Below are 14216 nucleotides of genomic sequence, written 5' to 3'. Positions count from 1 at the left end.
TCTCTGCCATATTAGTATCCATTAAGGTACTTTAAGATACTTTTCCTTGAGTGGAAGTAAAAAGAAGAGATACGAATAACTCAAGAGTAAAAAGTACTTGAATACTGTAAAAGTCTGATTTCTGTTCAGTTGTGACAAAAAATGTTTATAAAATGAAATGACCTGAATATATTTCCACACACACAAAACATGCCATAAAAATATATGAAAATATTTTTTCTGAAAAATAAAGTATGTGAAACTCAAACTACATCCATTTTATGTGTCAGCTTGAAGCTTTTACCACTTAAAGATTTACTCACAGTGAAACAAGTAATTTTGTTTAAACTCAAGTAATAGTACAGATACTTCATTATAATGTTATGTCAATGTCAGTGTCAACTTTATTTGTATAGCACATTTACAACAACACTGGGTGCCCAAAGTGCTTCACATACAGGTCATTCATTATACACAATATAAACAATATAAAAAGTAGAGTAAAAACAACAACAAGAGAAACAAACACAATAGAGTCAAAATGCAGCTCAACTTGAGTTGAGCACAAACACATGTGTTTACTTTTTCTTTCTAGTTCTATTACTGAAGTAGAAGTACTGTATGATAAAAGTACTCCAAGAAGTACAGTTACTTCAAAAAGTCACTCAAGTACAAATTTAACTGCGTACTATCCGACTCTGGCTGGAATACTACTGTGCGTACACAGAGGAAACTGACATAGGCACAAGGAGAACATGCAACCTCCTCACAGGAAGGCCTCACCCGGCCCGGGACCGAACCCAGGACCTTCTTGCTGTGAAGCACAAGCGCTATAACCACTGCATATCTGGTTCAAATCCCAATTCCTCAAAATGAATGTATATCGAATAAATAACATTTAAAATAGTAATCAATAGGCAAATGTCATATTTCATTTGTCGTGTCACCACTGTTATTTCTAAAGGTTGGTGTTAGAGGATGAAATTAAATCGCTTTTTTATCAAACTGGGTCTCGCTGTAAAGTCGTGCTATCTCTGTCTTAGCCTTGACTGTGGTGCCTGCCCTCAGCCACTAAATGATTTGCTTGCATATCAGTATGACGCTCGACAGAGAGTATTTATCCCTCTTCTGTGGAAGCATAGACAGACTTAAATGGTAGGACTAGCACAATGTCTTGAGTTCATGTCTCCGGGTCCCACACCGATGGTAAATAAAATTCTCCTGCATCAAACATCCAGACTGCTGCCTATTCTTCATCTATCCTCTCGGACGCCATTGTTGTTTCTCTAACAGTCGGTTTATTTGAATGCGGTGGTAAAGACTAAAAATGCCCAACATTAAAGGAATAGGCCACCGTTTTTACATACTGAGATATGTTCTTACCTTAGCTTTGACGAGTTCTTTAGGACCTGTCTGATCTTCCCCCGTGCCTTCAATCATGTAAACACAGCGCAGACGGCGTTAGCATTTAGCCTCTCCCTCTCTCCACTATAGCTCCAAAACAAGTCAAGATAGAAGCTACCAAGCTCTTCCACGTTTTCCCTATTTAAATATGGTTACGTGAAGTGTTACAGTGCAAAGTATAATACACAAAATTAAACAATGTGGATTTTCTAAGCGGATAAAAGGGGGGACTATATTGTAAGGCATAATAATACCAGGAGTAGTTCGAAATCCGCGCAGTAATCTTCACTTTACTGTGCGGATGCCAAATTACTCCTGGTATTATTACGCCTTACATTATAGTCCCCCCTTTTATCCGCTTAGAAAATCCACATTGTTTAATTTTGTGTAATTATACTTTGTAGTATAACACTTCACATAACCATATTTAAATAGGGAAAACGTGGAAGAGCTTGGTAGCTTCTATCTTGACCTGTTTTGGAGCTATAGTGGAGAGAGGGAGAGGCTAAATGCTAACGCCGTCTGCGCTGTGTTTACGTGATTGAAGGCACGGGTGAAGACCAGACAGGTCCTAAAGAACTCGTCAAAGCTAAGGTAAGAACATATCTCAGTATGTAAAAACGGTGGCCTATTCCTTTAAGGACACACATCTAGGCTATAGCAATGTTCTCCTTCTGAAGGCCTCAATATGAGATGGGCGGGCAGGACAGATGCTGGTGTGGGACCAACTCCACTCTCCCCTCATCAGTGAACTCACTGGGCTGCATGGACATGGTACACAACACTACCCCCTACAGTCTGACGATGCTGCAGCAACAAACACTGGGGTTTGGATTGAAAGTGACCAGAGTCCTTAATAATAGCATATTTCAGTGGTTCTCAAAGATTTTACACCGAGTACCACCTCATAAAAGAGTTGACTTTCCTAAAATCACCAGGACTAAACCAGATTTCATCCTAAATTGCATCTAAACCATGACTAAAGTACTGAAGCGTAAATAAAATAAGTAAAATGTGGTCTAAAATTGCAGATGATCGTGAGTGCCACTTGAACTAAGAGTAAAAATTGCATGAAAAATGATACGGTGTTCTCTACATTTAACAGTTCATATATATATATATACATATATATATACGTATACACATTCTATTGCTGTGTGTTGGAAAGCCTAAGACAGATCAGTAACAGCTGAGAGATTATGAGATTTATATGTGAATTCTTCACTTCTGATTTTTACCATGTTGATTATTATCACACACAGTAGTCTGCTTTAGAGACAGATCATTTTGGGCTTGATCTGAAGCCAATGAACTGCAGAATCAGATATGACACTGTAATTTCCACCACACAGTTATAGAATGTTGTCATTAATGGAGGAAGAATGTCTTTTTTCCCACAGATAAAATGTAACATAATATTTGAAAACATTAAAGGACTGTCGCTACCTCTCACAAACATGTTGAGCATATCTCGTATAAACTCTGCTTGTGTACAAGTCTTTCCATGGTTTTCATGGTCAAGTTCATCTCTGACATGTTAGAGCTGTATGAACCACCTCGGGCCCTGAGAACTTCAGAGAGGGTCTCCTGATGGTCCCCAGGGTCAGGACTAAACATGGTGAGGCTGCGGTTCAGTTTCATGCAGCTAAAATGAAGCCTAGGCATTAATTCAACCTGGGAGACTAATTTCATACTTCCAGCCAATGAGAGGGCCACACCTCCACCTCAGCCATCAGTGTAAGAGCTGCACCTCCATAGCAGCCAATCATCGCCCTCGGTCCCGCTTTTAAGCCCCAGCAATCACGGTTCGTTCACTTCCCAGCTGCGCTGCGACCCGCCTCCACCCCATCTCCGCCTCTTCCATCCACGGCTTCTACCTGCTGCAGCTTCACGGGTCTTCCATACCACCACCAGTGTCCAGGCTCCGGGGAAGACCTCCCTAACTCAAAGCTGTTCATCCATACTGACTTTCATACATCGATGTCTACCGCCGGGGTCTGATCGCCAAAACTAATATACATGTCAATAAATCTTCCTAATCGCTGCTTTTGTCTGTTTGAGTCTATCCAGGTTGAAGTCTGGAACAGTCTTCATGAGGATGTGAGACAGGCCTCAACTCAAATCCGGGCTGAAAACTGTTATTTTTACCTGTGAATATGACACTGAAAGTATTGCCTTTTACATATTTGATTCATTTTTTGTTGATGTTCTATTGATTTGATCTGCTTTCTTGTAATTTTGTGCAACTGTGAAGCACTTTGAATTGCCTTGTGTGTGAATTGTGCTCTACAAATAAACTTTCCTAACAGATATATACATCTATTAGGTCTCCAATCCTTTCATATCCATCTTTTGGCTGAAAATCCCTATCACACCAATGTTTTGATATCACTTTTTGACACTTTTATGGAAAAAAATAGCCCAATAATAATAATATTAACCTTAGTCATTTGTGCAGACAGAGACGACATTGACCTTTTTTCATGTTAATGTGGATGGCCCCTGGATTACAGAGATAGGCTATTAAACATAACGTAAGACCAAAACACCAGCATTTGTATGGTTACTATAGTTACCATTATAGAATTTGTAGCTGCCCACCGCTTCAGCTTGAGGCTGTTTAGAATGTTGTTGTTGTTATTTATTTATTTGGTAAAATATTTGACCACCAGGCCTAAAGATCAAATCAAGGCTAAACCATGGGGACTAAATGAAACAAGTCTAAACCAGAAGAAAAGCATCAACTTGTTTGCATCACTAAAGCAAAAACAAAACAATATTAGTATTTATAGTGAAGTCTAAACATGCATATGTGAGCACCAGCTGAAGAAGCCCAATTGGAAGGTTGCGCTCTATTGCAGGCTATTTTTGAACTTAAACAATGCTATTTCTAGCTCGTCGTCACCACACTATACAGATGCGATTGATGTAGACTAAAAGTAGCCAATAGGCCTATGGGCGACAGTCTCCTGAAGGACCCGCCTTCAAGTACGACAGCTGAAATAAACCAAAAGTGGTCATTAGATGCAGAAGGCAGGCGAGAGCAGAGACAAAGCTGGAATGGCTGTGAGCAGAATGTTTGCAGGCTCTTTATTCTGCTGAGCCCCCTCCCTCGCCCCCCTCAGCCCTGTTAGCTGGATACGCGCACACGGATAGAGGAGAAAAAATGAAAATTGGAGGCGAACCAAACGAGTAGCACACAAAGCAGCTGCGCTCTCCAGCGCCAGCTCACTAATCGGCGTCTTTGCTGTGCTTCGAGTCTGTCGCCTGTACACGGCACCATTGCCATGGCGACTGGGGTCTGAGTAATCATTTGTGCAATGACCCCTATTCTCCAGAGGGAAGACGGGCTGAGCAGGAGGGGGAGGAGGTCGGAATGAAAGCAGCGCCAGCAAAAGCAGAGAAGCACCGCGAGGGAGGGGCACCGCGCAAGGACCCAACAGAAAAAAGCAAAGAGAAAACTGAGTTTCTTTCCACTGGCAGCAGGCAAAGACTCGCTACATTTTTACATTACGGACATAAAGAAACATAGGGAGGAAGAAGGAGTTAGAAGGATAATGAAAGGAGGAATTTGAGGAGATGCGGAGAGGAGTCGCCTATAGAGAAAGACACAAAGACATAACTTCAACCATCGTGCAGTTGCTTGGGTTGTTTAGATCTGAGAGCTACAAATGCCCATCTTTCCTTTGGTGATATAATGAACGCTATCCAGCATGAAAGAGTGGGGCATGTTGCCGCAGCAGAGTTGGTACACCTATAGGGGGCACTGCAGGATAGGCCTATATCAGCTCCCTATCGCGGCCATTCAAATCCTACTACAGCAAAGGCTCCGCTTAACATTTTATATAATACACATTAGCAGATATATGACTAGGCTTACTACAGGCAGAATGTGAGTCTTAAATTACTCAGGGGCTGTACAATAGCAGAAAATAGAATTATCCATTTTGGATAGGTATAAATAATAGTTTGTTTTTTAAAGTTGCATCATGAAAACTTTCATGTGAAATCTAAATATATTCATTCATATGATTAACATGAAGCCTCTGCGATGCTCCAGGATCAATTGTTTTGTAAAGGGAGGTTTTCACTGCTGACCCATATGGTAAATGGTCTCAACTTATATAGTGTTTTTCCAACTACATTAGGCACTCAAAGTAGTCTGGGGACCACCAATTCATTTTCTCGTAGGAGAGGTGTGGTTTCAGATCGTTCATAGCCGTTTATTGGGCGCTACGAATGTCTATCATGTGTCTGCACGTCGCCACAGCCAATCGTATCATGTATCCAATGACGTATGACGTACCCGCCGTAAACTTTTGAGCTAAACTATTTAGAACAAGGTCTAAAGCTTGATCGAAAAATACCATCGCATCTGCTGCTGTCATGTTGGATCCGTAAATAAACTTTTTCTTTTTTATCCTTAAATAAACTACAAGCTTCCGTATATTGAATAGCTCGTCATCATCTTGCCGTTCCTCCTCGTTCTGTGATTGGTTCCCAAATCCATGCGAACATTTCGGCCATGGTCCCCAGGCTGCTGTGCAGTTCGAAATGATTCGAGCGCACACAGCAGTCTGGCGTTAGCCAGGTTACACTCAAAGTGCTGAACAGCAAGGATCCACTCACCCATTCATACAACAATGTACGCAGACACTGGCAAGGTGGGTGAAGTGTCTTGCCAAAGGACACAACAACAGTGTGCATCAGTGTATTTATTTTCTCTGTAACCAGGGACTACGGATAGAAACAAGTTATTTAGCGATAATCTGGTGCAGTACATCTCTGTCTCTATGAGCTTATTGTCTCTGTACATTGTCCCTTTAATAAACTTCATTCATTCATCATTGGGAGGCGGAATTCAAACCCCTGACCTTCCGATCATGAGACGACCGGCTCTACCATCTGCACCACTGTCGCCCATACTGCCATTGCGTCACAAAAAGGTAAATTATGCACACACATAAAGATTTTTTCTGCATAAAAAAGGTGCATAAGCACTTAAAAAGAGAAAGGGTTAGGTAACAATAAATATGTCTTTTACTGAATGATAAATAAACTTTAGATAACAGTTTAGATAACACAAGATGCTGATCCTTGAGATTAACTGATTTAATCACAATTCAGTTAAAGTTTGAATGATTGCACAGCCCTGGTTTTACTCATGCATGTTTTTGTGTCTCTGTAACTATATAGGTGCAATGAATGTGTTAAGTCTAAAAGCTAACCTGGCTCTACTCGTTAACATGACTTTATTTCATGGCTCCTGTATTTGGTCTGTTGGGGCAGACGAGTGGCAGAGCATGCAGAATCATGCAGATTAATGTGTGACAGAGTTTCTGTTGGGGTAGGAAGAAGTTTTTTTCCTGAGAGTGAAGATTACAGCCATGGATGTGGCCATCATTAAAACTGCACCTGCTGATTCTGCACTTTCTCCAGCTGATATTGCATTCATCCTGTTTCACTCTTATAAATCAGCAAATTAACTTGTGTGTAGTGCCATTGAATTATGTTTTATGTTTTAAAGCAAATAGAAGTCGTCATGTCTCATCATGATTTGATGATCGCTTTGGGCATCCTCCTCTCTTTCATAATGAATTGTTTCAGATTAAATATTGAAAGTGAAACTGCATCATATATCATTTATAATCAAAGGGAACTGTATTTTTATAGCTTAAAACATAATGTTATAATGCAGTATGTTTTGCTATGTATGTATATGCATGTTTTGTTAAATAATGTTTTGTATGTTTTGTAGTAAAAGTGATACTATAAATCTGAATTTGTTGATCCTCCATGGTAAATCAGCAGCACCCTGGAGGCAGGAGGTACTGGAAATGACGGACTCACAGGGTACGTGAGACGAAAAAGTTTGGGAACCACTGATTTAATGGATGTGAAAAATTCTGACTTCATAGACTCGCAGTCCCAGCGAGGAGTCTGGCTGTGCCAATCGAGCTGCTATTAGTTCAAATGATTTCCTTGTCTTCCGCTTTGAAAGTCTGAGACCAAACATTTCTGTAATGTTACTGATCAGTAAGTGAAGTTTTTAATATAACACTAACAAAAACACAATCTTTGTCTCTTTATCATAATGTAAAAAAAAAAATGAAAGTATAACGTTTGCAGACACCTCCTGTGCTGCTCGTGTCACCTTTGAAGATGCACAGACGATTGAATTAGGGGAGAGCTAATAAGTGGGGACAAGCAGGTAGTGGTATTAAATACAAGTTCAGAGCTAGACACAGTTGTGCAGTGAGGCTGCAAAGACGAAGAGAGAACATAACCAGAGCAGATGAGCGCGGGCGGGAGGACGGCTGTGAACTGGGAGCTGATACACAGAGCAAAGACTGAAAATAGAAAGGGACCACAGAATAACGGAAGGAGGCAAGCACACTCTCCTTGTGCGCACAGCTTTGCAATGACACTGGACTCTATGTATTCCATTCAGTGTTTAAAGGTACATGAGGAGGACAAGACTAGAATGACTCTAAAGCACGCATGCTATGGTTTTACAGGATATGGGTGACAGCCAACTTAACAATATCTTTTAAAGTTTTTGTTTGTGACCTCTGGCCCTTCATCAGCAAACACCATACCCCCACCCCTTGCCTCTATCTGAATCACTGTGCGGACTATTACCACACAACGAACCTCCATGAATGACAACAAAGTGTCATCTGAATGAAACCTTATCTGCACATACGTAACCCTTTTTGCTTTTGCAGCAGAAAACAGTTATAAAGAGACAACCTGGTGTCTAAATGGTATGTGTGTTGAGTGACAGCTTGCTACAAACAGACAGAAGTTTCCACGCCTCTAAACAGGACTTGTCAGTAACCTTTTTTTCCAACTGGCCACTCTGTAACAAACACATTGGATTAGTTGTGTTTTTGCAAAAGCTTATAGATAGGTATATTTAGATCCGTCAATAAAATACAACAAACAACAGAATTACAAGGCCAATAGGTGGACAACGATTAATCTAAATATTGTTGACCTTTATAAGTTCAGCTCTAACTGTAATAAGAAAACTTAGCAAAGTGCTTAGTAAGAGCTGATGGAGCTGTGTGTTCTTAGCACTTCCAGTGATGGACGCAATGCAAAACTACGCGCAGGATGCAAGAGCAGGAGTTTGGAAAAGCACAAATCACACATGACACAAAACTGGAGCTGCACTGGCCTCTACAGGTTAAATGCGGGTTATTGCATTCACTTGGCCATTAAAGGGACCTATAGCCTACAGGACACACTCATAGAAGCCAATGGAAACTGCTTTCTTATCCAAGGGAATATTCTGAAGTGCACCCGAACAGCGTTTAATTCATTCAGATGCGTTTCAAGGCATTTATTCATGGCACGTTTAAATAAAATGGTAGTTTTACAGTGAGCGATCTTACCACAAAGGCAGAAGGTTCAAGGTTCAATCCCTGAACCCAGCAGGGAGATGGCCATGTTCTTCTTGTGTCTTGAAGGGTTTCCTCCGGGTGCTCTAGTTACCCTCATCATCCCATAACATGTATAGGTGAATCCTCCAGCCTGGTGGCTCAGGCCATTTGCCTGGCTCTCCATCTGCCTGCAGCTGCTCAGCGCTTCTTACGGGTCGTACCAGCGGCAATGGGTCAAATGCAGAACAAATGCAAAAATGCACTTTGTTGCACAGCTGTATAATGCAAAAAATAAATAAATAAACACCATAACCGTAATATAATTATATAATACATAAACAATACAATAAAACTCAATAATAAATAGGGTTTAATCATAAACAACCCCAAAGGTTGTGGTTTAAGCATAGGCTGGTCCAAATTCTTTGCATGCGTAATACTTTCCAAAAATGAATGAATGAATGAATTAAACTCCTTAGCCACATAGCTTGTGGGCCTCTTTTACATTTTCAGCGCTGCCTCCTCAGGAGCCTCTGTTGAGTGAACTGGATTAGGCTAGAGACTGAAGTTAATCTAACAGGTGCATACAGTTCTACTGTTTCTAAAGCCCGAGGCTACCAGGCCTGTCAATGCAGCTCTTTTTAATACAGGAAGCTTTTCTGTGTGCTACCATCTAGTGGCCATCTCTTCATAATCATGTGGGCCCTGGACGATTTAATACTACAGCCAGTTTTATGCCCATTTTGATTAGCCTATGCAGAGCACCTCGAGGTCAACAGCTGCACTAAAATGTTACTTTCACACAATAGCCCTGTGCAATAGCATGTGTGTTTTTGGATGCTCTCCTGTAACCAAGTGACGTTGGACATTTGTTTTCTCAACCGAAGTTTGTCTAAACTTTAAGTTTGTCTAAACTATAAAGGCTCAGCCTATTTGAACAAGGCTGATGTTGCAAAACCTAAATAATAAAATCCGCTCAATTAGAAAGTGATGCTGTTTGTTATTGCTGTGCTTAATAACGTAGATAGTCTTTTAGCAATAGGCTACAGTAGAAATAGGGAGGTCCCAACCCAAGAGGCGCAGTTTTGTAAGCGGCTGTTTGGGGCAGGAGTAATGAGGACATTCCTGTTCCACTGCCTGGGTGGAATTTGAATAGTAGAGACTAGAAGAACCGCCTGACGCTCATTGGTCGGCCATGACATATTTCCTGGCTGCCTGTTTGTCACTCAAGAGAGAGGCGTCAGATGATTGGATGGCGCTAAATAAGGCGGGGCTTTGCGCTCCAGTATAAAAGTATACGGTGGGAAGACGTCTACAAATGATCGCTTGCATTGAAAGGAAAGCAGATCGTGTTATCCAATGTCTCTCCACAGACCTGACTGAAACTTGTCTTCTCACACAAAACGTGTCTCCCAGTGCGATAGTCCAGACCGGGTCACTATCATGATTAACACTATGGAGTGCGCAGTTGACGCGCAGAGCTTAATCTCAATTTCTCTTATGAAGATCCACAACTCCCGAACCCAGAGAGGTGGAATCAAGCTACACAAGAACCTGCTGGTGTCCTATGTCCTAAGAAACGCTAGGCAGGTCTACATCAAGGAGAAGTACGCGGAGATCTACAGGATGCAACAGTACGAGGAGGTAATGACAGTTTGCAACGAGATACAAGAGCTGAACCCGCTCGAGCTGGACGCGGAGGACACAGAGGACGAGGAGCTGGCGCGTGCTGCATGCTGTCGAGAGGACATTCAGGGAGGCAGCATCAGGGACCCAGAGCCCGCGTACTACCGGAGCTGCTGCATGGAGACTGCCCTTGCGCCTCCGTGTGACCCCGTGAACATCAGCACGCACTGTAACAAAACAACAGTCCTAGACTTGGACACACATGTAGTGACCACAGTGGACAACGGTTACATCCACCAGGACTGTTACTGCGACGCGCTTCAGTGCGCGCAAAGCGCACAGTCTCCAGCGAAAAAGAGGAAGATGGACTTCGGATACAGTTCGTGTGATTTAGAAGAAGTGCAGGACTTTACTACGTCCCGAAAGAGGGTGAAGCGAGAAGACTGTGTATACTCCTGCCCGGACTATACAGACACTTCCAACATCTCCAATTTGATATCCATCTTTGGCTCGGGGTTTTCAGGGCTGCTCAGCAGACAGGCGGAGTTGGAGCAGATCTGTGGCAAGCAAGCGCTGGCCGGACTGGGCGCATGGACTCGGGCGATAGTAGCATTTTGAACACTTTACTGCGGTGGGGACGTGGTTCAGTTGTAACACTCCACAGTATCCACGTGCAAAGCAAATGTCCATAGCCTTAAGATTAACATTAACCTTAAGATTCCAATTAACAGCGCATTTAAAAAGCAACTACTTATAAATATCCTTGTGTGTGGTTTGTTACTTGTCTCTATTTGTGCCACTATAAGAGGATGTTATCTGAAACCTTTTGAGAACTTTCAAAAGGCACACAATCCTCTAAATGTATTAGCCTACATATCTAGATTTTAGCTCAGTGCTTTGGTTACAGTATTGCATGTAACCACATACTGTGCCGACTACACACAAGTTTGCCATGAGTGTGGTCACTCAAGAAGCACTTGTCCAGAAGATTGAGGAGCATAGACACAGGTTTAGTTTGTCAGTAGAAACTTGACTTTTCACTGGTAGCACCATGATGATGAGTGACTCTCTGCATTTTGTGTTCAGGTCACTTGTTCACTCTCGATTGCCTCTCACTGGAAGACGTGGAGCGTTACAACTGAGCCTTTAACTTTAAATGAAAATGACTTTATTTTTGCAGAAAATATTACTATTTAAAAATGACAATTGTATTTGTGTGATATGTGGAGATCTCCTGTTTACATGTTGGCTGAACCCTTAAAGGAGATGGGGAGGATGAAAAGTTGCCTTATACTAATGCACACTACAGCTAGCTATTGTCCTGAATTGAAAGTACAATGAAAGTGACTGAATGTCTTGTTTGCTCCAAGTCTTTTGGAGTATTGCACATTCAAAACTGTTGTTCTGTGAAACTGGTCCCTTCTAATCTTGGTGGGATCAATGGTCTCATTGAATCAGTTCTGTTCATGTGGTTGTCACTATACCTCCCCCCAGTGTTCACTCTCTCAACAAACACTCGACAGTAATTCCTAAGTCCAACCTGTCTTGGTTTTTTGAGTGTGACTTTGTTTGGAAATAGTCCTTTTGTTTTAAAAAAGGCAATCTCAACATTTAGCCATAATCTCAACAGAATCATGCATTAGCTTTATGAGCACTATGTGTACCAAAATAAAGAGAGGATTCAGCCATTCTCTACATTTATTCTTGTTATTCCTGTATTTTTGTGCTTAATAAAATGTATATCACCGGGTAAAACTGTTGCAGAAAAACATTTGTTAAGGATTTTTAATCTTAATAAAAAATGAAAACCATCACCTCACTCACTGCATTTGTTCATTTGTATTTTCATTGATTTAACTGAACCTTATAGGATAAACACACAGTGCTGTAATATTGAAATACAATTACTTAGTAAATATATTGTCAAAGGATCATCATTAGTCAATTCATGTTCAGTATTTTGTAAACGGGGCATTGTGCATGTCAAAGATAACTGCTTAAACATTTCATTGTCATAGTATCTTATACATAACTGCAGTTTACAATGATGATTCTGCTCTCGGTGCAAATGAACTGAGGCTGTTTGTCATTGAGCCTTCCCAGTGAATGAGGAGCTGTGTTTTGATTTTGCACCACCTCCGCATGCTCACATCTCCTCCCCCAAACTTCAGTGCTGTTATCTCTGCTCCGTGCCACTTGGTGGTGTTCTTTAAAATCAATGAATGAAGATGTGTGTGTGTGGAGCAGAGCCGAGCCACTTCAGGCTGACCCTTCTCTCTCTCCGTGCCTCATCCGCTCACACCAGCACACGCTCTGCGCTACTCACTACTTCTGCAGGAGAGAGCAGGAGGACAAAAGAGTGCAGTGCCGGTATAGCACATACTGGTGGTTTCTGGATGGGAGACCGCCGGGAACATCAGGAAGCCTGGCAGAATGTAGTATGTGAGTGGTTGTTGGTAGCCGATGGTGCAGATTGGCAGCCTCGCTTCCATCAGCCTACCCCAGGGCGGCTGTAGCTACAAGTACCTTACCATCACTGAGTATAGAGGGACTGAATAATGCATGAGATTGTAAAACGTCTTTGAGCATCTGAAAAAGCGCTGGATAAGTCTAATGTATTGTAGATTATTCACAGGTTCCATCGTCATAATAAAATCTATATTTGCTTTGAAACAGTGACTCCATCAGGACAGAGACAGCACAGCCTCTGAGGCACAAGTACAAGGTGTGAACAATAGGTTGGATAAAACACAGCTCCTCCATCTGGACTGGGAAAGACTGACACCCAATAAAAGAACACACATCTCAAACTGTCCAAAAACGACTGAGGAAGAAATTCTCTCAGTAAATGTTCAAATGCAGACACACATAATTAGAAATTTACAGACATGCAAAATGCTACAAAACTGATGTTGTGATCAAATACAACAATTCAAACACCACATTACAATATAGACAACTTATTATTGCTAAAATACTAAATTAATTACTGTACAAAATTGAATATATTTTTTTATAAGTTGTGCTGACCCATTCCTCTAGAAGGAAAATGTTTGATAATGAGTCTGCGTCCCCAATACGTTTGTTCCTTTTGGGCCCACCTGATTCCATATAAAGGACAATGCCAGGTGGTTGTGTTGGGATAGCGCTGGAGGGGCCGGGGGGGTCAGACGTGGGGTGGGGGATGGAGGCGTGCTTTGTCAGGAGCAGCTTGATGTGTGGGGGGTTGCAGCAGCAAGAGGAGGGGGGCATGCACATGTGACAGCATGAAGTCTGTGAGGGGGGAGCAGGAGGCCACAGGGAATAGGTGCTGCATGGTTTGGGGAGGGGGTAGACACACTGTGGCAGCAGAGAGCACACAGGTCAGCCAGGTTGTCCAAAAGGTCTACAAGGGGGGGGCGGCTCAGGTCTAAAGTAGACTCCGAACGCCGTGGGTTCAGGACAAAGGCCCACTGGTTGAAGTAAAACAAAGTTAGCCAACCCTGTCTATTCACACAATATATTTCCCCTCAAATGTAAAAGTGTACTCTAACAAACTTTACATTTTATTTAAAAACAAACAGTGGGGGCTTTACACAGATGTACATCTTATTCTGAACTGTTTTGTTGTTTTGTTTATTTGGTAGGGATAGTGCATGATAATGAACATACATAGGACTCATGCATGTAAACACGTCACACCAGATTGTAGCTATGGCCTCCGTTTTCACTGACTCACACTCGCATTCATCCTGGCCTATTGTACATGTTTTTAGTGGTGAGGGAACCTGAGTACCCAGAGGAAACGTACACAGACACGAGGAGAAGATGCAGACACCC

At 41.9% G+C, this 14216-nt stretch overlaps 1 protein-coding gene across 1 annotated transcript; it reads left to right on the top strand.

Moving 5' to 3' along the window:
- Window positions 1-10077: 10077 nt before the first annotated feature.
- Window positions 10078-12172, top strand: ier5l (immediate early response 5-like). Its single transcript, XM_079551709.1, has one exon. It carries the CDS (start codon window positions 10215-10217, stop codon window positions 11013-11015), a length of 801 nt encoding a protein of 266 aa, XP_079407835.1. The 5' UTR covers window positions 10078-10214; the 3' UTR covers window positions 11016-12172.
- Window positions 12173-14216: the final 2044 nt, after the last annotated feature.

This window comes from Gobius niger (genome assembly GCF_951799975.1).
Source record: "Gobius niger genome assembly, chromosome: 2".
Lineage (NCBI taxonomy): Eukaryota > Metazoa > Chordata > Actinopteri > Gobiiformes > Gobiidae > Gobius > Gobius niger.
Note: the sequence above shows the minus strand (reverse complement) of the source record. Positions and strands in the feature narration are given on the sequence as shown.